The sequence below is a fragment of the Narcine bancroftii genome, chromosome 8 (assembly GCF_036971445.1).
Source record: "Narcine bancroftii isolate sNarBan1 chromosome 8, sNarBan1.hap1, whole genome shotgun sequence".
In the NCBI taxonomy this organism is placed as follows: domain Eukaryota; kingdom Metazoa; phylum Chordata; class Chondrichthyes; order Torpediniformes; family Narcinidae; genus Narcine; species Narcine bancroftii.
In genome coordinates this window covers 136,500,418-136,526,421 of record NC_091476.1, presented here as the reverse complement: position 1 = coordinate 136,526,421, position 26,004 = coordinate 136,500,418, and the positions used below count along the sequence as shown (strand labels likewise).

The following is a 26,004-nucleotide window of genomic DNA, read 5'->3' as shown; positions in this document are numbered from 1 at the left end:
CTACAAGAATAAATAATCAGTACTCTGACCACACTACCTGAATGGCTGATTTCCTCACGACTGTTCTTTCATCACCAGCCCTCACTCGCAACAATGACATTATTTCTGATACTGTCCAAGAGAAATCCACCATAAATTAATTAATGATGAATTACAAATGCTTTAAAACATTTTGATTGTTCCAAATATACTGAAATTACTAACAAATAAATAGGACATGTTATAAACAAAAGAGCCCTGTTAATAGTTACAGTACATGCAGGTGGTGCATCTGTACACAGTACTTGCATATATGAAAATAAACTCAAATTGAAGCTCTACATTATGGAGTGGGGACGGGTGTGCTCCGAGAAAACGCTCCATAATCTCAATTTTCTGTAACGCAAAGCCAGTCATCTGCTTGTGCTTCAAGAAGCACAAATTGAAAAAATATTGTTGCATTTACTGTTTTTAACTCACAAATCCCATAAGAACGCATTTCATTCTGTAGCTCAAAGTTCTGGGTACTGATTTGCGAATTCTATAACAGAATATTTCTATTTTATAAACACAGGGACTGTTCGTAATTATTATGGTAGTGTGAGCCACCATTTGAGGTGAAACACAAAAGTCTGCTATGATTATAGTCAAAACACAGAAATGCTGGATAAACTCAGCTGGTCTCACAGCGTCCATAGGAGGTAAAGATATATTAGTGACGCTTCGGGCCTAAGTCCTCCCTTCCTTTGAGGAAGGGCATAGCCTGAAATGTTTTTTTTTTATTTTTTTATTTTTCACACTATAAACCACATTGATCAAGATACATACATTTTCTTTTTCAAATATATAGTGTCGTTTTCTCCCCCCCTTCCCCTCCCATTCATTTAAAGTTCAGAATCTAAGATACATTAAACCGGTCAAACAATGTTGTCACTCAATAAAAATAAACAAGAAATTCCACTGAGTCAATTCTTTTCATTCCCTTCTCCTTCTGTCATTTAGGTGGTAGATGTCCCCAGTAGGTTTTCTCTATTGTGTTTCATGTATGGCTCCCATATTTGTTCAAATATTGTAATATTATTTCTTAAATTATATGTTATTTTTTCTAATGGAATACATTTATTCATTTCTATATACCATTGTTGTATTCTCAAGTTATCTTCTAATTTCCAGGCTGACATAATACATTTTTTTGCTACAGCTAGGGCTATCCTGACAAATCTTTTTTGTGCAACATCCAAATCAAGTCCAAATTCTTTGTTTTTTATGTTACTTAGGAGTTTTTTGGTATATTGCTTTTTGTGATTTTATTTAATATCTGGTTTAGATCATCCCAAAATTTTTTCACTTTCTCACATGTCCAGATTGCATGAATTGTTGTTCCCATTTCCTTTTTACAGCGAAAACATCTATCAGATACTGTTGGGTCCCATTTATTTAACTTTTGAGGTGTAATATATAGCCTGTGTATCCAATTATATTGTATCATACGTAACCTCGTATTTATTGTATTTCTCATAGTTCCTGAGCATAACTTCTCCCATGTTTCCTTCTTTATCTTTATGTTTAGATCTTGTTCCCATTTTTGTTTAGTTTTACCATGTTTCCTCATTCTCCTTTTCTTGTAGTTTAATATACATGTTTGTTATAAATTTTTTGATTATCATTGTGTCTGTAATCACATATTCAAAATTACTTCCCTCTGGTAACCTCAGACTGCTTCCCAATTTGTCCTTCAAGTAGGATTTCAGTTGGTAATATGCCAACACTGTATCGTGAATTATATTATATTTATCCTTCATTTGTTCAAAGGATAATAATTTATTTCCTGAAAAGCAATTTTCTATTCTTTTGATCCCTTTTTTCTCCCATTCTCTAAAGGAAAGTTTATCTATTGTAAAAGGGATTAGGTGATTTTGCGTCAGTATTAGTTTTGGTAGTTGGTAATTTGTTTTATTCCTTTCTACATGAATCTTCTTCCAAATATTGAGCAAATAATGTAATACTGGAGAATTCCTACGTTGTACCAATTTTTCATCCCATTTATATAATATATGTTCGGATATCTTCTCCCCTATTTTATCTAGTTCTAATCTAGTCCAATCTGGCTTTTCCCTTGTTTGATAAAAATCTGATAGGTATCTTAATTGTGCAGCTCTATAATAATTTTTAAAGTTTGGCAGTTGTAAGCCTCCTTGTTTATACCATTCTGTTAATTTATCTAGTGCTATCCTCAGTTTCCTCCCTTTCCATAAAAATTTCCTTATTATTTTCTTTAACTCCTTGAAGAATTTCTCCGTCAAGTGTATTGGCAATGCTTGAAATAGGTATTGTATCCTTGGGAAAATGTTCATTTTAATACAGTTTATCCTTCCTATTAGTGTTAGTGGTAAGTCTTTCCAATGCTCTAAGTCGTCCTGTAATTTTTTCATTAGTGGATAATAATTGAGTTTATATAGATGGCCGAGGTTTTTATTTATTTGTACACCTAGGTATCGCATTGCTTGCATTTGCCATCTGAATGGTGATTCTTTCTTAAATTTTGAGAAATCCGCATTATTCATTGGCATTGCTTCACTTTTATTTGCGTTAATCTTGTATCCCGACACTTCTCCATATTCCTTCAATTTCTTATGTAATTTTTTTATTGATATTTCTGGTTCTGTTAAATATAACTATAACGTCATCTGCAAATAAACTGATTTTATATTCCTTGTCTTTTATTTTTATCCCTTTTATTTTATTTTCTGTTATCAGTTCTGCTAGTGGTTCTATGGCTAACGCGAACAATAAGGGAGATAGTGGGCATCCCTGCCTTGTTGATCTGCTTAAGTTAAATTGTTTTGATATATATCCATTTACTGTCGCTTTCGCCAATGGTCCCTTATATAATGCTTTAATCCAATTAATATATTTCTCTGGTAAACTGAATTTTTGTAGTACTTTGAATAAATAATTCCATTCTACTCTGTAAAAGGCCTGCTCGGTGTCTAAAGCAACTGCTACTGTTGGAGCTTTATTTCCTTCTACTGCATGAATTAAGTTAATAAATTTACAAATATTGTCTGTTGTTCGTCTTTTTTTAATAAATCCAGTTTGGTCTAGATTTACTATTTTTGGTACATAGTCGGCTAATCTGTTTGCTAATAGTTTAGCTATTATCTTATAATCTGTGTTAAGTAAAGATATTGGTCTATATAACATAACATAACAATTACAGCACGGAAACAGGCCATTAGGCCCTTCTAGTCCGCACCGAACCAAACACCCCTTTCTAGTCCCACCTCCCTGCACAATGCCCATAACCCTCCATCTTCTTCTCATCCATATACCTGTCCAACCTTTTCTTAAATAATACAATTGACTCCGCCGCCACTATTTCTCCCGGAAGATCATTCCACACGGCTATCACTCTCTGAGTAAAGAAATTCCCCCTCATGTTACCCCTTAATTCTTAACTCATGTCCTCTTGTTTTAATCTTTCCTCCTCTTAACGGAAATAGTCTATCCACATCCATTCTATCTATCCCTTTCATAATCTTAAATACTTCTATCAAATCCCCTCTCAACCTTCTACGCTCCAAAGAATAAAGACCCAATCTGTCCAATCTCTCCCCATACTCCAGATGCTTAAACCCAGGCAACATTCTGGTAAACCTTCTCTGCACTCTCTCCACTCTGTTTATATCCTTCCTATAATTAGGCGACCAGAACTGCACACAGAACTCCAAATTAGGCCGCACCAACGTCTTATACAATCTCAACTCTACAGTATGACGCTGGTGCGAGTGGATCTTTCCCTGTCTTTGGTATTACTGTAATTATTGCTGTTTTGCATGAATCTGGTAAGCTTTGTGTTTTATCAATCTGGTTGATTACTTCCAGGAGGGGAGGAATTAATAAATCTTTAAATGTTTTATAGAATTCTATTGGGAATCCATCCTCTCCTGGTGTTTTATTATTCAGTAGTTTTTTTATTATCTCTTGTATTTCTACAATTTCAAATGGTTCTGTTAATTTATTTTGTTCCTCTATTTGTAATTTTGGTAGTTCAATTTTAGTTAAAAATTCATCTATTTTGTCTTCTTTCCCTTCATTTTCAGTTTGGTATAATTGTTCGTAGAATTCTCTGAAGTTTCATTAATCTCCGTTGGATTATATGTGATTTACTAGTCTTTTTTCCTTAATGCCAATACCATTCTCTTAGTTTGTTCTGTCTTAAGCTGCCACGCTAGAATTTTGTGCGTTTTTTTCTCCTAGTTCATAATATTTCTGTTTTGTCTTCATTATGTTCTTCTCCACCTTATGTGTTTGTAGTGTTTCATATTTTATTTTTTTATCTGCCAATTCTCTTCTTTTAGTTGTGTCTTCCTTCATTGCTAATTCTTTTTCTATATTTGCTATTTCCCTTTCCAACTGCTCTGTTTCCTGATTGTAGTCCTTCTTCATCTTGGTTACATAACTTATTATTTGCCCTCTGATGAACGCTTTCATTGCGTCTTTCACTGATTCCGTATTTATTTCAAAGTACATTTTAATTTGTCTTTCAATGAATTCTCTAAAATCCTGCCTTTTAAGTAGCATAGAGTTTAATCTCCATCTATACATTCTTGGAGGGATGTCCTCTAACTCTATTGCCAATATCAGGGGTGAGTGGTCCGATAATATTCTAGCTTTATATTCTGTTTTTCTAACTCTGTCTTGCATGCGAGCTGATAACAGGAATAGGTCTATTCTTGAGTATGTTTTATGTCTACCCGAATAATATGAATATTCCTTTTCCTTTGGGTGTTGTTTCCTCCATATATCCAAAAGTTGCATTTCTTGCATCGATTTAATTATAAATTTGGTTACTTTGTTCTTTCTGTTAATTTTTTCCCCAGTTTTATCCATGTTTGAATCCAAATTAAGGTTGAAATCCCCTCCTATTAGTATGTTCCCTTGCATGTCTGCTATCTTCAAAAAAATATCTTGCATAAATTTTTGATCTTCTTCGTTAGGTAAATATACATTGAATAATTTCCAAAACTCCGAATATATCTGACATTTTATCATTACATATCTCCCTGCTGGATCTATTATTTCCTCTTGTATTTTAATTGGTACATTTTTACTGATTAATATAGCTATTCCTCTAGCTTTTGAATTATATGACGCTGCTGTTACATGTCCTATTCAATCTCTCTTTAATTTCTTGTGCTCCATTTCAGTTAAGTGTGTTTCTTGTACAAATGCTATATCAATTTTTTTATTTTTTCAGTAAATTTAGCAGTTTCTTCCTTTTGATTTGGTTATGTATTCCGTTAATATTTAAAGTCATATAGTTCAACATAGTCATTTCATACTTTGTTTATTTTTCCTTTTCATTTCCTCATCATCACCTTTCCTTCTTATCCATTTCTGCTTTCTTGTTTTGAACACTTTGTAAGACAACATTTCTAAAACATCAAACATTTCCCTTATTCTCCTATCTAAAATTTCTTTAACCCCACTATCCCCTCCCTTTCCTGAGTTGCCCTTTATCCCTTGTCGGGCAACCACATCTCCCCTCTCCATTTGGATTTGCGAATTCACTCGCAAGCGTCAACTGATTTTGCAGTGACCGTAACTCCTCCCCACCCAGCCCCCCCAGAAAAGATTTTAATTTTCATATACAACAAAGGTCACTCTCTTAATTCCCTCCTTACTTCCTCTCTTCCCTTTCTTTCCCTTATTAATTCTTATCTATACTCTATATATTTTCTTTTAAATACGGATACACTCATGTACACACACACACACATATACATATATATATATATATATATATATATATATATATATACCCATATACACACATACATATAGTTCGTGGTCATTTTTGCTCTCATTACATGTCTTCATCTCTCTGTCTGTTTTGTAGTTGTTCTGCAAATTTTCGTGCTTCCTCCGGATCCGAGAATAGTTTGTTTTGCTGCCCTGGAATAACTATTTTAAGTACCGCTGGGTACTTTAGCATAAATTTATATCCTTTTTTCCATAGGATCGCTTTTGCTGTATTAAACGCCTTTCTCTTCTTCAGGAGTTCAAAACTTATGTCTGGATAGAAAAAAATTTTTGACCTTTGTATTCCAGTGGCTTTTTGTCTTCTCTTATTTTCTTCATTGCTTTCTCCAATATATTTTCTCTTGTTGTATATCTTAGGAATTTTACTAAAATGGATCTTGGTTTTTGTTGTGGCTGTGGTTTAGGGGCTAATGTTCTATGTGCCCTTTCTATTTCCATTTCTTCCTGTAATTCTGAACTTCCTAGGACCCTGGGGATCCAATCTTTTATAAATTCTCTCATATTCTTGCCTTCTTCATCTTCATTAAGGCCCACTATCTTTATATTATTTCTTCTATTATAATTTTCCATTATATCTATCTTCTGAGCTAACAGCTCTTGTGTCTCTAACTTTTTTATTAGATTCTTTTAATTTCTTTTTTAAGTCCTCTACTTCCATTTCTACAGCTGTTTCTCGTTCTTCCACCTTGTCCACTCTTTTTCCTATATCTGACATGACCGTCTCTAATCTATTCATTTTTTCTTCTGTACTTTTAATTCTTTTTTTTAATTTCACTAAATTCTTGTGATTGCCATTCTTTTACTGATTCCATATATTCTTTAAAAAAAAATATCCATTGTCTTGCTCTTCCCTTTTTCTACCATTTTTCTATGTTCTTCTTCCTCTGGGTTGGTCATCTGTTGTTTCTTTGATTTCTTTTTACTCTCTTCTTTCTTGTTCTCGTTGTTCTCTTCTTGTTGTTGTGCTGTAGCTGTCATTCTCAGCTGTGGAGATCGACTCCTCAGCTGGTCCCCCCTCCCGTCAGTGTTTTTTTTTGTCATGCGCGGTTGCGCACTTTTGCTTGGCTCTGCGAGCCATTTTTTGTAGTCCCGAGCTCAGGACTTCGACTGACCTGAGAGAGCGGGCTTCTCTCTCCGCAGCAGGCCTCTTCGGACAGGTCAGGCCTTCACCTTCTTCTTCCGATGTCTTTTCTTCTTCTCTTCTTCCCGTTGCTTTCGACTTTTCTTTCTTCGCTGCCATTTTCTTCCCACCTTTACTTTCACTTTATTTTAATTTTTATGTTTGTGCCTTTGTGTTTTCTGTGGTTTTTTTTTAAACTTTTCCGGAGAGGGCTGGAGTTCCCCGTCTGGCCACTACTCCATCACGTGACTCCCCCCGCCTGAAATGTTGATACCTTTACCTCCTATGGAGGCTGCGGGACCAGCTAAGTTCCTCCAGCATTTCTGTGTTTTGAGCCACCATTTGACCCAAAGACTTTGTCAAATCCAAGTGGAGGAATCCCTTCAATTCATATTAACCCACTCTTTCCCCATAGAATTGATCCAAAAGATCTGATTGACCCATTTCTGCAGACAATACGATTCAGATTACAACCAGAGTGACAAACTTTTTCTCTCCATTTGGGCACCATGGAAGACACAGAAGTTGGCCCAACACTGTTACAGCAACAGTAATTGGGATCTGGTTAGAATCTCATGCTGTAAGGAGATTGAACATTTTCCCCATGCCTGTGTGGGTTTTCCCCTGGGTGTTTGGTTTTCTCCCACCCTTCAAAATGTATGGGGGGGTTGTAGATCAATTGAATGTAATTTGGTGGCACAGGCTCATGGGCCAAATGGGCCAGTTAACGTGCTATATGTATAAATTTTTTAAAATATAAATTTAAACATTTTAATATTCATGTACTCATTTCCTGAACTATCAACTCAATGCAATTGACTTTCACAATATAATAATCATGAACTGGCAAAACCTTATTAAGGTCATTCCTTAGCTTCTTTTCTCCAATGAGAATAATAATTTATTTGTCCAATCTCACCTCATCTCTGGATCCATTTTAGTACATTTTTTGATGTGCCCTTTCTAGTGCTTCCACACTCTTGGAGGTTTTGCAACCACATTTGGATATTATATCCTAATGACCCAATGTATTACACAGGTTCAGCAAAACCTCTCTACTTTTGTTCTCTGTGAAACCTAAAGAATCCCAAGCTTTCCTAACTACTTAAATATTCAGCCACTGTAAATAAAAATTCAAGCATATGAACACCCAGACCCCCTTTTCTATACCCTCATATCAGAAATGCACAAGAATTTCAATCTCCCATCATGGTCAACAATCCAAGTGTCAGCTTTTTTATTTTTAACATTAACCAACAAAGAGCTTCAGATCAAACTTTACTCATGTCCAAAACATAGATTGGTGTGCTTACCATTACTGATTGTCGAATCCTCAGGTTCTGTAACTTCAATACTTTTTAACACCTCCCCAAATTGGCAAGCAGAGACTAAAAATGTGAAACGGTTAAAACAAAACAAATTGAATATGGAATTGAACTTTTTCTAATCTAAATTTGACTGTGATTCAGATTTATTGTCAAAGGACATATATACAACCCTGAATTCTTTTTGCAGCAGGTGAGGCAAATGATCACTTATTGGTTGTGCAAAAAACTGTACTCAACGTTCACATGTAAACACAGAAATATAAACAAACTGACTGTGCAATACAGAGAGAGAGAAAAAAAAATCAGTGAAGTGCAAAAGTAAGAGTCCCTAGATAAGTTCCTGATTGAGTTTGTTGTTGAGAAGTCTGATGGTGGAAGGGGGAGCTGCTGTTCCTGAACCTGGTGGGGCGAGTCCTGTGGCACTGATACCTCTTTCCTAATAATAGCAGCGAGAACACAGCATGTGCTGGGTGCTTGATGATTGCTGCTGCTCTCTGATGGCAGTGTTCCTTGCAGATGTTCTTGATGGTGGGGAGGGTTTTACCATTGATGCCCTAGGCTGCCCACTACCTTTCTTGGGCTTTTCACTCGGGAGTATTGGTGTCCCCAAACCAGACTGTACCACACTTTCCACCACACATCTGTAGAAATTTGCCAGGTTTCCCATGTCATGCCAAACTTCCACAAACTCCTGAGGAAGTAGAGGCATTTACATGCTTTCATCACTATGCCATTTGTGTGTTGGGTCCAGAAAAGATCCTCCGAGATAGTGACTCACAAGTACCTAAATTTGCTCACCCTCTCCATCTCTGATTCCCCCCCATTGATCAGCCTTCCACTTTTGGTTTACCCTTCCTGGTCAACAATCAGCTCCTTGGTTCTGGTGACATTGAGTGCGAGGTTGTTGTTGGTGCACCATTCGGCCAAGTTTTCAATCTCCCTCCTGTTCACCCCTTTTTCTACAACCCTCTACTGTGGGATCATCAGCAGATTTGTAGATGGTGATGCCGTCGTACCGAGACACACAGTTGAAGGTGTAAAGTGAGTAGTACAGGAGGCTAAGAACACAGCCCTGTAGTGCTCTGGTATTGATGGAGATTGTGGAGGAGATGTTCTTACCAATCCTCACTGATTGTGGTCTGGAGGTGAGGAAATCCAGGATCCAATTACATAGTGGGGTGTTGAGTCCCAGGACTTGGAGTTTGCTGATCAATTTTGAGGGGATGATGGTGGTAAATGCCGAAATGTAGCCGATAAAAAGCATCCTGATGTATGCATCTTTGCTGTCCAGATGTTCCAGGGTTTTGGATAGAGCCAGTGAGAGGCCATACAAATAACCAATAGGGCAAAAGGCAGTTAAGTTGGTAATTTCTATAGTTTAATAAATAATTTCCAGAAAGTATAGAGGAGAGCTTCCAAAAGCAACTACACATTCATACTTCGAGGACATAATGTTTAAGTGGTTGCCAAACAGACAATATTTAATCATTTCAATACATGTGCAATTCACACAAATTACTCTTACCAACAAGTCAATACAAGACAAATGTACAGATCAAAATAACAGTAATAATGGAGGCTCCACAGCATACTCATAATTTGAATTCATAACTTTTCATAAATAACTAATTTACAATTTATTAGCTATGAATCAAGACAAGATAATGCAAGGCGAGGTGATGATTAATACTGTGCTATAGTTAAAGGAATAAAAGGTTTTGATGAGAACATTAGTTTCACCACCACTGTAGAATAAATTTTGCATTTTGTCAGTGTTATATTGTGCTTACCAGTGCCTAATGAACCCCCATTTTCTGTGCCTTCAGTGGTTTCTGGGGTACCCAGGCTGTTGTGTAGACTTTTTGTGGCTAAAAGATTATCAAATGTATAAAGCAGATTAAATCTGTAAATGATATATTTAACTTGTGCTTTAAGCTGACGATACTTTTCATTCTGCTAGCAGTGAAGAGACCAACCAAGAAGCAACTATTTTATTCACAATCTCACAAGTTGGAGACACTGACATTAATTTCTTTCTTTCTGTAAGATAGTACTTTAATCATTAAAAGTTTGGAATAAATACCACAAAATGCTTTAGATCGATAGTTATTTGAACAGAGTTACATTGTCTTAGTGGTGGTGGTGGCGGCGGGGGAGGGGGAGATGTGAAATAATGCTGTTTCATGACACAACTGGGAAATCTTACAAGGAACATTGACTTAAGAAATAGGAGCAAGAGTCGGCCATCTGGCCTGCTCCACCATTCAATGAGATTATGGCTGATTTGACTATAGACTCATCTCCACCTACCTTTTCCCCATATCCCTCAATTCCCCTACTTTGTAAAAAATCTATCCAACCTTGTCTTGAATATATTTACTGAGGTAATCTCCATTGCTTTAATGGGCAGTGAATTCCACTCGTTGGGGAAAAAACAGTTCCTCCTCATCTCTGTCCTAAATCTACTACCCTAGATCTTGAGGTTATGTCCCCTAGTTCTAGTTTCCTTCACCAATGGGAACAACTTACCTACCTCCATCTTATCTATGCCTTTCATAATCTTAAATGTTTCTATAAGATCCCCTCGCATTTTTCTAAATTCCAGCAAGTGCAGTCCCAGACGACTCAATCTCTCCTCAAAGGCTAACCCCTTAATCTCTGGAATAAACCTGGTGAACCTTTTCTGTATTGTCTCCAAAGCCAGCACATCTAAAGTAAGGAGACCACAACTGCACATAGTACTCCAGATGTGGCCATATCAGTACCCTGTACAGTTGCAGCACAACCTCCCTGCTCCTCAATTCTATCCCTCTAGCAATGAAGGCCAACATTCCATTTGCCTCCTCAATAGCCTGCTGCATCTGCAAACCAACCTTTTTGGAATTCATGCACAAGCACAAAGTCCTACACTGCAGCATGCTGCAATTGCTTGCCATTTAAATAATAATCTGATCTTCCATGCTTCCTTCCAAAATAGATAACTTCACATTTACCAACATTGTACTCCATCTGCCAGACCCTTACCCACTCACTTATCTATATTTCTCTGCAGACTCTCTGGATCCTCTGGACAATTTGCTTTTCCACTAAATTTTGTTTAATTAATTTTCCACTCAACTGCTGTCACGTTAACATCAAATACTGCTTGTGGACACACCTCCTCTTTTTACTTATTGGAGAGGGGCATCATGGTTGGCCTCTCACTGCTGCCTGGACTAAAGTAATTCAACATTAGTTCTTAGTAAAAATGAGTTATTTGATAACTACTGTGGCTATAAAAGTAATGCCTTTTGTAAGTGCATCCCCATCTGTGTGGAATTTTAAGGGTGCAGATTAGAATTAGGTAAAGTGCAGAAAATCTGTGAAGTTGGGGAAGGAGTGTAAAGGTGGCATCTACAAAAGTTAAATGAGGTGCACAGTTAGTAACAATTTCTAAAAGGGAAAACAAGTTTCTTAAAATATGAAGGTACAGCCAAAATTTATTGACTGTAATTCCAGCACTATGTGGGAATTTCAGGATACTTTAAGCTTCAGAAGGAAGCCTTTAAATTATTGCTTCATTGTGATCAGTTTAAAGAGGACACTCTGCAACTAAACAGGTCTGGGATCAATATTCTAGAACTGGGGAAAATTTAGAATAGACAAGCGAATGGTCATCAGCGTACAGCAATAGGAAAAAAAGGTGCACAAAGGAGTGTTGGAAACAGCAAAGATAATAGCATGGTACTCCATAAGAACATACATTAAAAGAGATGCAAAGACAGGCTTAGAATATGTGCACATGAATGGGTAAAGCATGATAAATAGATGGATGAGCTCCAAGCACAAGCAAAGTGTGGTTTATGATGCAGTGGGAAAAATCAAAACTATACAAAATATTGCAAGATGAAAAGGCATTCAGAAGTGGAAGAAAATGGTGCAAAACTTTACAGTGAATGAGAAAGATAATATAATGAACCAGGTTCAGAACATAACCTATTTTGTAAGAGTTAAGGGAGAGAAGGGAACAGATATGCAAATGTAGGTGCTCCACTGGGCATCAGATGATGTGAGAGATGGATAGAGAAGCAAATCCACAGGATGACAAGAATTATTGGTGGTTATATTTAGGGGCAAAAATTACCCAATACTGATTGGAATAATGGACAAATGGGAGGACTCTGTGAAATGGATGTAGAACGCGGCTGCAGGTTCGAGGAGTCGTTCCCTGCAAGCATTATTTATCATGCTTTACCCATTCCTGGTAATAATGCAGATGGTTATGTTGCATGCTAGAATAAATGAACAAATCACTATGTAGAAATATGACAACTTACTGGAATTTTTATATATTTCAATGTTGCATGTACACTCAAAAATGAGAGACTGTACTAGGTTTATACTTACCTCCCAACAATAATTCTTGAACAGACTCTAAAGCTGTTGAAACATTCAAGTCTAAACATTGTGCAAGACAAGAGAGTGCCCTGCTCCGGATTATAGGGGCCTTATCAGAACATCTCCCCAAGATCACCACCTGGATCCAGAACTTGTTATCCAGATACTTCTGAAGGTCTGGCGTAACAGAATGATAGTCTTCCCTAGCAGGTAATTTTAGCAAAGCCATTATTACATCCAATGCAAAGTTTCTGTAAGATACCTAAATATAAAAAAAAATTAAGAGTATCAAAGCACAATATATTTCCTGAAGTAAAACATGAAAATCTATAGATTTTGAAGATAGATCAATAGATTTTGATCTATTGAAGATCAAAACAATGATGGAGAAACTCAGCAGTCAAACAGTGTACTTCATATAGCAAAGATAAAGATATGTTTTGGGCTTGAGCCCTTCATCAAATTATGAGCAAAACATAGGCAGGCATGCAAACAAAATGGCGGGGGTGGCAGGGGAGGGGGAGGAGCACAGGCCCAGAAGCAGGAGGTGATAGGTAGATAAGGGAGTTGATCCGGAAGTGAGAGAATATAAGCTACAGGGAAGGTGATTGGGACTAAGGAGATTGTTCTGCCAGAAGTCAGCATGAACATGATGGGTTGAATGGTCTCCCTGTGCTGTAACATAAAAAGTAAAAATCCAGATCTTATAATCAGCAGAATGGAGGTACTCCCCTCCATTTCCCTGGATAATTGACACCCACTTTTGTAGAGAAGAACGAAACAAAGAGATTGGGAGGAATTGATGATAACAAAAAAGAATAAAATGGGAACGTTTAAATGGTGTTCAATAGTTGACACGAATTTGATGATCCACAGTCTTGTTTCTGTGCTATATGACCTGATGACTACTACAAAAAATGAATGTGAACTCAAGGAAGATAAAAGGATGCAGTAAAAATAACATCACATCAAGAAATACATACATTTGAATATATAAAAATAGATGAAAAAATATTACTTGTAATAATAGAGCAAATACATCGTGAAGAGACCAAGGTAGATTTAATCTTTACAGTCAAGAGAGCATGCTGGTGGAGCACATCACAAGCCAGTCCTATCATCCCCCAGGTACAATTAATTGCATGCAAATCAGTTTGACCCTCAAATGAGCAGGCAGCTCTCTCATGTCATGAAGATAAACATGTAGTCTTCCCTTACCTTGATGTTTCGTGAATATTTATAGAACCAATCCAAGAAAGCAACACAATCCACAGAGGAAAGTTTTGTTAGCAATTTCACAAGGGCCTGAGCACCATGTGTCCGATATTCTGCTTTATCTGGAACCTATAATACATAAAACAGTATCAAATACCGATGCAGGACCAACAAAAGAATATTCAACCCTTTTAATCTGTTTTGTTAGTCATGGATTTGAAACTGCTCTGTATTCCATCCAACTCTATCCAATGTATAACTCCCCACCCCACCCCCCCACCCAACTATCCCTCAATGCCCATGGATAACAAAAAAAAGAAAATCTCAGACTACTTGAAGTAACTTGTTTAATTACAGAAACTTCTAGGCTTTACCATGTCTTGTCTTGGGACCCTTTATCGAGTTTAGTCTTGATAAAGGGCCCTGACTGAAATCTTAACTGGACATTTCACCTTAAGGATGCTCCCTTAATCCTCTGAGTCCTTCTCAGCCTATTGGTTTCCAAAGCCAGTACAGGGTATGTGCAGGAACATCCTTCAGACTGCCTTGGCTCCAGGTTTTCTTCCATCCTTCCCCACCTCAGTCCAAATAAATTTCCAACCTTGCTGGGCATGGCCATCTCTCAGGTGAAACAGTCCATGAATGATCATGACGAGGCATTTAAAAACTTCAAAAGGATTTAAATAGGCTAAGGCTGGCAATTCCACTGAAATGACTGGGAGTGAATAGAAGAATACAGCAACAAAGCATCTGATCTCCATATGGTGATGCTCAGTCTGAAAGTCAGCAACCATGTGACCTGTTCAGAGAACCACTGGTGAGGTGCTTGAAGGACCATGAGTGAAATATAGATGCTGTCTGACCTGCCGATTCCCTCCAGCTTCCCTCTATGATTAATGGTGTCAGTATTAATGCAATCCAGGTGTAGTCTTGCATCTTTCTTCTTTTTACACCATTATCATACATTTCTATTTCTTTCCTCCACTGATGTTCTTCTTTTCTTCTTTGGCTTGGCTTCGCGGACGAAGATTTATGGAGGGGGTAAATGTCCACGTCAGCTGCAGGCTCGTTTGTAGCTGACAAGTCCGATGCGGGACAGGCAGACACGGTTGCAGCGGAAAATTGGTTGGTTGAGGTTGGGTGTTGGGTTGTTCCTCCTTTGCCTTTTGTCAGTGAGGTGTGCTCTGCGGTCTTCTTCAAAGGAGGTTGCTGCCCGCCGAACTGTGAGGCGCCAAGATGCACGGTTTGAGGCGATATCAGCCCACTGGCGGTGGTCAATGTGGCAGGCACCAAGAGATTTCTTTAGGCAGTCCTTGTACCTTTTCTTTGGTGCACCTGTCACGGTGGCCATTGGAGAGCTCGCCATATAACACGATCTTGGGAAGGCGATGGTCCTCCATTCTGGAGACGTGACCCACCCAGCGCAGCTGGATCTTCAGCAGCGTGGACTCGATGCTGTCGACCTCTGCCATCTCGAGTACTTCGATGTTAGGGATGAAAGCGCTCCAATGAATGTTGAGGATGGAGCGGAGACAACGCTGGTGGAAGCGTTCTAGGAGCCGTAGGTGATGCCGGTAGAGGACCCATGATTCGGAGCCGAACAGGAGTGTGGGTATGACAACGGCTCTGTATATGCTTATCTTTGTGAGGTTTTTCAGTTGGTTGTTTTTCCAGACTCTTTTGTGTAGTCTTCCAAAGGCGCTATTTGCCTTGGCGAGTCTGTTGTCTATCTCGTTGTCGATCCTTGCATCTGATGAAATGGTGCAGCCGAGATAGGTAAACTGATGTACAGGAATGCTAAATGGATCTCTAACCACTGTGCTCTATAAGCTTTCACATTCCCCAAATGGACATAGTGCTACCTATTTAGGTTTACAGCACCTAAATATGGTCTGTAATACATGGAAATTTCTCCACATTCATTCCATCAATAGAAAATAAAAATAATAGATGTTAAATTGCAACTTCAAGGAAAAACATTTTATAGCTCCAACTTTTCCTAGTTTTGATGCATGGCTTTAGCTAGATAATTTTCTCTCACCAAATCTTGTCAGACTAATTGAGTATTTCCAATATTTTTCTTTTTTTAAAAAAAAAGAACTGTATTTAAGTTCCGCCCCATTTTCAAAGAAACATCACCAAAGTCTTTAGTTTTATACATTCTCTTCATTTATGTGTAGCCTCTTTGTTCTGGTGCCATTTAACTTGATCTCTTTTGTACCTTTTCTGTCTAAAAATACTTAAAATTATATTCATTTTTTTTTAATCAGAGGCAAGACCAGAATATACTGCACATCTCCAAATGCCCTCAAGGTGGTGGTGGTGGTACTCTCACCATTCAAGTTGGGAGTCCCAGCAATTTCAAAGATAATAAATAACTTGGATTTTGACTGGAAATGCTTTGGAAACAATTAAAATGCAGCTCTAACGCTATAAAGCAGAAAGTTGTCAAGGCATGGGCACAAGTTTCTCAAAAACTAGGACAAAATTCAGCCTCACCAGGTAGTGCATTAGTTCTAGTAATAGCTCATCACCATTTTTTGGGAAGATGGCAATAAATGCTACCTTTGCCAATGACATTCAGATCACAATAGGGGCAGGAGTCGGCTGTCTGACCCATCAAGCCTGATCCGCCATTCAATCAGATCTCAGCTGATATGGGGGAGGGGATATGGGCAAGCGTGGCGTAATGGTTTGAGAGAAAGACAATAAAGTTTTCTTAAAAAAATTCAGATAGTCAAATAGGATGGGGATCCTGTACAGTTTTGATCATGGCTGCAAGAAAAGGAACGCCTCAAGCAACAAGTCATGTTAAAAGAAGTTGCAAGATTTGAAAACATTGGGCCTACCTTGACGTCAGAGCCTCGGCCCGAATTATCTCTATATCCACATGTGATGAGAGCAATGGCTGTGTGAGTGCAAATGACCCCGGCGCCGCTTCTCCAGAGAGCCAAAGAAGGTGGCGCTCGTGTCCAAAAGACTATTGAATTACAAAAACTACAAGAACAAGTGCGCATGTGTGAACTTTCGCACACGTGCAGAACAGATTGACCAGAACTTCAATGGGAAATTAATAAATCAGTTCTTACCAGTTTTGGAGTGCAAGACCTGCCTCCCCTGGAATCGGAGAGAGTTGGAAGCGATCTTTTTAATGAGTGACATTGGAAAAAGAAGAAGAGGACCAAGAGAAGCAAGTGGAAGTGGAGGGAGAAGAGGAATAATCAATCACAAGCTATGAGTGAGAAAATGGATATACAGTATGGATCCATTAGATGGGATGTTAATGTTCAATATGAATATTTTCAAGGAGAAATGAAGATAATTAAGGAGGAAATTAAGAAATATGTACTTTAAATTTTCAATTACTTTAAAAAGATCAAAAAGGAAGAAAATTTGCAGGAATATCATTATGAAGTGGATCAAGTTGGAAGACTCAGAGTGTTGAGAAGAAACAGCTTCTACAAAAAATTGACGTATTAGGGAATCATAGTGGAAGAAACAATGTGAAGATTGTTGGACTGATAGAAGATTTTGAAGGTCCCAAATCCAGTTCAATTTTTTCAAAAATGGATTCGAGACCGGAAAATTTTCCAAATGGAATTGAATTGGATAAAGCGCACAGGGCGAATAGAAAGAAACCATTGCCTGGTCTGACCCCACACTCAAGTTTTGATTAGATATCTGGATAGGACCATATTGAGAGCTGCGGTTCAGAAGGCTCATCAATTTCAAAGTCCTTTGATAGTGGCTGTTAAGAAAGCTTTTTTTAAAAAAATGCAGATCTGAGAACATAGGTAGTGAAAAGAAGAAATTAATTTAATCCTACAAAAAAGTCAGTGCTTTGGAAGAATTGATATAAGTTCTCTTTATGTCATCCTGCAGTACTAAAACTGTATTTGGAAAATAATCAGGCAAAATTTTTCGCTGATGATATGGAAGCTTTAGAATTTGCTAATTATCTTTCAAATTATGAATGAGCCCAACAGGTTAATTTGTTAACTGCAGATATTCAACAAATTGAGAAGATGCAATCAGGAAAGTAGAAGTTGACAGAGCAGGTTATCGTTGACCATCTTGAAGCAGTTGCCTTTACCTAAAGATGAACTGTGGCTATTTAGAATTAATATGAACTTTCTCTTGGGGGTGGGGGGAATGTTTCCTTCTCTAGCTATGTCCTACTTAGCGGCAAGAACTCCTTCTCGCATGATAAAGGGAGGTAGTACTTTTCATTTTGACAGTACTTTTTTGGGGGAGATTCTGTTTTATTTTTCTTCTTTTTATTTCACTTTCTTCTTTTGATGGAGATGCCAAGTGTGGTTAATAGCTTTGAGATATGGGAGATCCAGGAAGTGGGACAGAGGGAAGTTTTGAACTTTATGAGTTTAGTGCAATGGCAAATAATAAAAAAAATTAAAGTTTGTAAGTTTTAATATTAATGGGCTTAATAACACAATTAAAAGGAAGAGGATATTAGTTAATTTTTTTTAAAAATTAAAGTTGATACTGCTTTTTCACAAGAAACTCATTTAACAGATAAGGAACATCAAAAGTTAAAAAGAGATTGGGTTGGACAAGTGGTAGCTTCAACTTTTAACTCTAAAGCAAGAGGCAATTTTGTTTAAGAAAACATTACCTTGTAGCTGCAGCTAAATGGAGTCGAGAAGCATGAGACCAGTAGTCGAAGGGCTCGTTTGCATTAGTTGTTTATTGAAACTTCCCATGCAGTGCCTTATAAGGCAACGGGTAAGTCCCGTCCTCGCGTCAGAAACGACGTCATGTTGCTCGGCACACACGTGGACCCAACCCAGCCGGCAGAAAACATGACCCCGGCAGCACCATCTTGACACGGCTTCTCCGCTGCCGCGACCATAACTCGCGGAACCGGTTTGCCTGCCGTCAGTGATGTGCACCATCATAACCTGTTCAAATTCATAAAGTGACTATTGATCCTGTGGGAAGATTTATTTTAGTACATTTATTCTGATAATTGGACTTTGAGTATTTATGAATAAAATATAGATGATGACTGATTTATTAGAGATACTTTTCTGTTTTTAGCTGAGGCACATTAAAAAAAAGTATTCATAGGAGGGGATTTTAACTGTTGTCTTGATCCAATTTTGGATAAAATGACTAAATTACTAATTTGAGTTAAAGCAGCAAAGACAACTTTAAATGTAACGAGAGACTTGAATTTGATAGATATTTGATGTAGGTTAAATCTTAAAAGAAAGGGACTTTTTTTTATTCATTATGGACATGACTCTTATCTAGGATAGATTTATTTCTAATTTCAGCACAATTGCAAGGAAAGCTTTTGAAAGTGGTTTAGAAGATTAGAATTTTATCTCATCATTCACCATTTTTAATGACATATTTGTTGCCAGAAAAGGAACACAAGGTTTATAGATGGCAATTCTTCATTGTTAAAAAGGACAGATTTTTGTGATTTTAAAAGGAAGAAAATTCAGGAATTTTTAGAAATTAATTCTAATCCAGTTGTTATTAAATTTGTGGTTTGAGATGCATTAAAAGCATATTTGAGAGGGAAGATAGGTTTTACATTGAAAATTTAAAAAAATTATATAAAAGAGGTGAATCAATTAGAAAGGGAGATAGAGTTGGAAAAAGAATTACAGAAAAAGGTTTCAGATTAAAAACAGGAATGAATAAAGAAAAAAAATTATTATAATATAATTCCGACCACAGAACAGAAAAATTAATTGAGAGAACCAAGATATTTTGAATTAGGAGAGAGAGCTTAATGTCTTATTGGCAGTTAAAGACAGAGCAAGCATCTAGAATCATTAATGTTGTTAGGAAAAATTCAAAGACAATTATTTATAATCCCCAAGAAATTAATGATTTATTTAAGGAATTTTATTGTAATTTATACAAATTGGTGTCTACTGGAAGTGGTTAAAATTGATAATTTTTTAATCTCAGATAAATGTCTAGTTTGACACATCAAGATAAAATAAATTTAGATGCTCCTTTTACTGCAACTTAGTGAAGTGCTTAGTTCATTACCAAATGGTAAGTCTTTGGGAGAAAATGGCTTTCCATCAGTTTAAGGATCTTTTAATTCCTCCTTTTATGTAGGTATTAAAGCAAGCAGCAGAATCCCATTCTTTACTGGAATCATTTTCAACTGTGATAATTACAGATAAAGATTTGTTGAACCCGGCATATTATCATCCAATATCTTTATTAAATGTGGATTATAAATTATTGCAAAAATTTTAGAAAATAGATTAACTAAGTATTTACCTAACTCAATTCATATGGATCAAACAGGGTTTGTTAAGAAATTATATTCTGCTGCTAATATTACAAGGTTAATTAGTTTAATTCATTTAGTTAAAAAAAAAGGTGATTTGAGTGTAGCGGCATCTTTGGATACAGAAAAAGCTTTTGACAAGAATGGAATTTTCTGTTTAAAGTGTTGGAGAAATTTGGTTTTGGTCGTACATTTATAAATTGGGTTAAAAACTAATATAAAAATCCTTTAGCAAAAGTGATTACTAATTGACAAATATCTGCTTCTTTTCCATTATCTAGATTGAGTCGTCAAGGATGTCCTTTATCACCAGCTTTGTTTATTTTAGGTATTGAACCTTTAGCTGATCTTATTAGACAAGATTCTAAGATTAAAGGAATAAAGGTTAATGAGGAAGAATATAAAATTAGTTTATTTGCTGATGATGTTTTGGTTTATTTGACTGATCTATAATTTCTTTGTTCAAATTACATGTTAGGTTGGAAGAATACGGAGAAATTTCAGGACACAAAATCAATTGGGAGAAAAGAGAGATTAGGCCTTTAGTTAAGGGTGATTATACTAGTTTTAAAATGATTACTAAATTTAGGTGCCCTGATGTTAGTATTAAATATCTAGGTATTCAAATGGATAATGAATTAAAGAACTTGTATCAATTAAATTATTTTCCCTTGTTTAATAAAATTGTTGAAGATTTAGAGTGGAATACCCTACCTATTACTTTAGTTGGTAGAGTAAATCGTGTTAAAATGAATATTTTTCCAAAGATCAAATATCTTTTTCCAATGGATCCCTATTCCAATTCCTCAAAAAAGTTTTTAAGGATTTAAATGTGGCTGTCAGGAATTTTCTATAAAAAGATAAAGTGCCAAGGGTTTCTATGGAAAAATTGATTTGGAAGTTTGACTTAGGGGGTTTACAACTCCTTCACCTTAAGAATTATTATAAAGTAGCTCAATTACGATTTATTAATATATTCTTTAGTTAAGATAAAATTCCTACTTGGGTTGTTATAAAGCTTAATAGGATAGGAGAAATTGAATCACAGGTTTTTATCTATAAGTGGAATTCCAAATTGTTAATTTGAAATAGGGAAGCACCTACTTTGAAGCATTTGGTTGAATTGTGGAATAGTATTGATAATGAAATTTGTATGAAAGGCTCAATATCTTGAAAAAAATCCGCTTTGTCAAAATAAACATTCCATTTTCAATGGATAATCAATTTTTGAAGATTTGGAGATAGAAAGGTATAAAGAAGATTGAGGATTATTTTGAGAATGAGAGAAATTTATAATGTTTGAACGAATTAAGGATAAATGTAATATTCTTAATAATACTTTGTTTTGTTATTATCAGGTTAAAGCTTTTTTTTTGTCTCGTAAAATAGGTCAGAGTTTGGCATTACCCAGTCAAAATGAATTGGAAGTACTGATTTGTAATAGGAATGTACATAAATTTATTTCTGTAACATACAACTTACTTCAAAAGAAACCCCCTAAAATTGGGGTGCATAAATCAAGATTAAGATGGGACATAGATTTAAATACACAAATAAATGAGAAAGAATGGATGGAATTATGTAGGAATAATAACTAAAATTATAAATGCAAGATATAGGTTAGTCCAATATAATTTTATACATCAATTATATTTGACTCCACAAAAATTAAATAGATTAAATTCAGCTACTTCAGATTTATGTTTTGAGTGCAGACGTGTGATTGGAACTTTTTTTGCATTCTACTTGACAGTGCCTTAATGTTAGACATTTTTGGAAAAAATTACGGGGTCAAATTCCCACAGGATCCGATGTTATTTTTATTGGGTAATATTAAGGTTATAAGACCTAAATTAAAAATGTATCAAATTGAATTTGTGCGAATTGCTTTAGCAATTTCTAGGAAATATATAGCAATATCATGGAAGCCAGATATAGATTTAGGTATGGAAAAATGGCATGCAGAACTTCGTAGCTGTATACCATTAGAGAAGATTATGTAAAGTCTGCAAAATAAATATCACCTGTTTTGGAAAATATGGAGTCTTTATTTACAAAATGTGGGTATGTATGTTTAAGGCTCTCTGAATGGCCTCACTTATGGTAACCTCCAATCAGAATATATGTTATAAATATTTTATCCTCTTGGTATTCTTCATTTCTTTCTTTCTTACTCTTTTTCAATTTCTTTTTACAAGAGTTTTGGTAAAGGGAGAGGTTTATTTTCTTTTTTATATATATACCAGATGGAATTTTTATAATTTTCAAATTTTGTTATGCAATTCATATTAATAAATAAAATATTTAAAAAAGAACTCAGATGATATGCCTGGAGACTAACCTCCAGGTACCCCATCATTCCCAGAACCCTTAATTCCCCTATTCTTCAAGGCTACCGAATACTGTGCTTTACATACATTCAAAGCTTCTTTGTGCAATGTTTACTGGATAACATACAAATGCTCAGTACCCAGTTTGTCTATAGTTAACAGCTTTTTATTGGATCTATCCAACAAGACCCCAAAGAACCAAGGGAAAAGGACATGGCAAATAAATCTGAGGTTTATCTGTGCCAACTTGGCTTTGTTAATTTCACAATGTGAGAAGATTTTGAATTCAAATCTCTCCATACATTTATGCATATAATCTAACCCAATGCTTCTGTGCATTGTTCTGTCAGAGTTGTCATAAACATGGAAATAGGCCCTTCAGTCCCACTTGCCCACACTAACCAAAATGTTCCATCCACACTAGTCTCACCTGCCTGTGTCTGACCCATATCTCTTTAAACCTATACAATTTCACAGATCTTTTGTTAGCAGAGTTTTTTTCCCCCAGCACCTTGCTAACATACAAATGTTAATACAAAAAATCTGGTCTGCCATTTGTCAGCCATCTGTGGTATTTTATTTGTGAAAATTGGATGTGGTATTACCTAATCTATGATAAGTCTCAATTAAGCAAATGATTACCTGGCTTCTCCCTAATTGCTTCTCTTAGCAATTTGCATTGTATCCAATCTACGTTGAATATAATTGGCTTCTATTTGTTTCCAACTTCCAATACATTAAAAATTGGTACTGAGATGATATATTTGTAAAATATTTCAAACCTTTGTGCAGATGTGTTGCAGCAAAATTCTAAGTACAGGCATTGCAGTCTCTTTCACCTCATCCACAAGGTAGCTGCGAACAAAATGATTCACAAAGTCAAAAACAACCTTAAGTATTAGACAGTTTAATTAGCCATTTTGTTTTCTGTGGGATGTTACTTCAGAAACAAAATATTCCCTGTATTGGATATACAACTAGTTCAGAGATCAAAATAATTAAAAACAGTATCTGAACATATGGATTACTCCACACAAGCCATTGCTTGATTTATAGCTCCAGATACCTAGGTTCAGTGCTGACCTCTGCTGCTGTCCATATGGAGTTTGCACATTCTCCCTGTGACCATGCAGATTTCTCCTAGGTGCTCCAGTGTCATTCAACATGCCAAAGATGAGCTGGTCATAGGTTTGTTGTCTTTTGTAAATTGCTCCTATTGTAGGGAGATAGCAGAAGAGTATAGGGGATGGGGAAAGATTTGATGGGATTATTACAGATGGGTATTTGACGGATGGTACTGACATGGTGGGCCCAATATTCTGATTCTATTCATGTGACTGAATTTATTGAGATACTTCATATCAAGCCAATTAAAGTAACATTTTGGGTTCCACAAAATATAGAACGTATGGAATGGCTTGGAGTGACTTTGACCAAGATGCTTAGAAATTAAATTGTACAAGCTTTGCTTCTCCCTTCAACCCCATAAAACATGATCTTATTGAAATATAGAAGATTCTGTGGGGTGCTGACGGGGTGGAAGATGAGGATGGTTCCCCTAATGGCATTGTCCTGATCTGGGGGCATAGTTTCAGAATAAATCTCCCATTTAAGACTGAACTAGGGAACAATTTCTTATCTAAAAAAGTTGTGACTCTGGAATTCCAGAGAGCTGTGAAGGCCAAGTTATTGAATGCATTCAAGGGAAAGATTGACAGATAGTTGCACATGGTATGGGGAAAGATTGGTAAAGTGGATTATGAGGTCTAGACTGGGGCTAGCAGTGACCTTGTTGAATGGTGTAAAAAGCATACAGAATCAATTGGCTACTGTTGTTTCTTATATCCTTATTATATAAATATTTCTTCTCTAGTGGAACATGCTACCAACTACTCTGTGGTGGGTGTCATCCTTGCAAATTGGATGCGATTTCTTCATTCCTTGCAATGTGCATATTGTAGCCTATAACTTGGACAAGCCATCATGGAACTAACTACCCATTGTTGGACATTCCCTGAATCAACTTACTTGCACAGAGCTGGACTGTGATTCCTTCCAAGTAAATTACTTGCTGTCATTAATGGGTAATAGCACTCTTCACTGCTTCATGTGAATTTCAATATCTTCCTCTCCTCAATGAAAATCAAAATCTCCACCTCCCAAGCTAACCCCTTCACATAATGCTCATTGATCACTCTACTGCCCTCCGCTCAAAACAGTCTGTTCCCCTAACACCAACCTCTGTTTAGCTCCAGTTAAACCCATGACTTTCAATCCCATTGCCCACCCTCTAATAGTAGAGCCTGACTGAATCTCTCTCAAGCCACACAAAGGTTATGCCAGCTTTCTTCCGAATAGGCTTCCAGTGGAGGGCCAAAGACCAGCAACAACCTACTGCTGCACCCTTGTATCGTATCATTGACCTGGAAGGGTCCTGAAACCATTCACCCACTCTTGACAGGATTTCTGTATTAGCCCTTGTTCACCCTCATTGGTTTCTGTTCCCAAATTACTAAGTTAACCTCATGTTATTCTGCACACCAGACATTTTCTTTGCAATACATAAATGCACTGGAGAAACTCAGTAGGTCATGCAGCATCTATGAAAAGTAATGGGTAACCAATGTTTCAGGCCTGAGCCTTTGCCATGGTATGAGCAAAAAATAAAAAGGGGGGTGGAGGAGAGGAGGGAGGAAGGGGCAGAGGGAGGAGGTAAGAGGTCATAGGTGGATATGGATGGGAGGGTAAAAGTGAAAAAAGATGAAAAGTGTCAGAGGGAGGAGGTAGCTCTCTGAATGGAGGGAAGGGATGGGGAATTGGAGGAATAAAACATCTCTGATTTCCAACCTTTGCTGGTATTAGTGAATGAATATCAACCACAAACTCTTCACAAATTAGCCCTGATCTGCTCTCAGCATTTCCAGAATTTAATGCAACTGCTGTGGCTTGCTAATCTCCAGCCTGTGTCCACTGCTGACAAGTAGATAGATTGCCATTATTGTTCAACCACCTGGGGAGTGCAGGTACCTGATTCTACATAAGAAATGATGCAGCTGGAAAGAGCAGTGAAGGTTTAATGATTTTATTAGTCAGAGCGAATGAGTACTAGATCAGATATCATGTTACAACTGTACAAGAAACTGGTGAGACTACATTTGGAGCATAGTGCAGAGTTCTGGCCACCCAGTTACAAGGAAAAATTTTAAACTGGAGAAGGTGCAGAAAAGATTTGCGAGAATGTTACCAGGATTGGTAACTGGCTTGAATTACAAGGAGAGGTTAGATAGACTGGGACTTTTCTCATAGAAATGTGGGAGGCCACGTTTGAAGGGCATAGATAAGGTAAATAATCATAATCAGTTTCCTTGGATTGGGAAAACCAAAAATGATTAAAGTGGAATCCAAGGAGAAACTTCTTCACACAGAGGATGTTGGACAAGCTGTCAAAGGAAGTGGTAGAAACTGGGACAATTGTAATGTTTAAATGGTATTTAGACAGGTACAGGGATAGGAAAGGCTTAGAGGGATATGAGCTGAATACCTATAAAT

At 36.7% G+C, this 26,004-nt stretch overlaps 1 protein-coding gene across 1 annotated transcript in view; it reads right to left on the bottom strand.

Moving 5' to 3' along the window:
• Nucleotides 1-26,004, bottom strand: part of ncapd3 (non-SMC condensin II complex, subunit D3) — a 102,820-nt gene that overhangs the window by 55,569 nt on the left and 21,247 nt on the right. The window contains exons 10-15 of the mRNA XM_069896293.1: nucleotides 23,238-23,310; nucleotides 13,849-13,974; nucleotides 12,640-12,892; nucleotides 10,044-10,121; nucleotides 8,239-8,313; nucleotides 38-111 (exon numbers count right to left, since the gene is read on the bottom strand). Of these exons, the coding sequence (XP_069752394.1) occupies nucleotides 38-111; nucleotides 8,239-8,313; nucleotides 10,044-10,121; nucleotides 12,640-12,892; nucleotides 13,849-13,974; nucleotides 23,238-23,310 (679 nt within the window). The remainder of the gene's footprint in view (nucleotides 1-37; nucleotides 112-8,238; nucleotides 8,314-10,043; nucleotides 10,122-12,639; nucleotides 12,893-13,848; nucleotides 13,975-23,237; nucleotides 23,311-26,004) is intronic.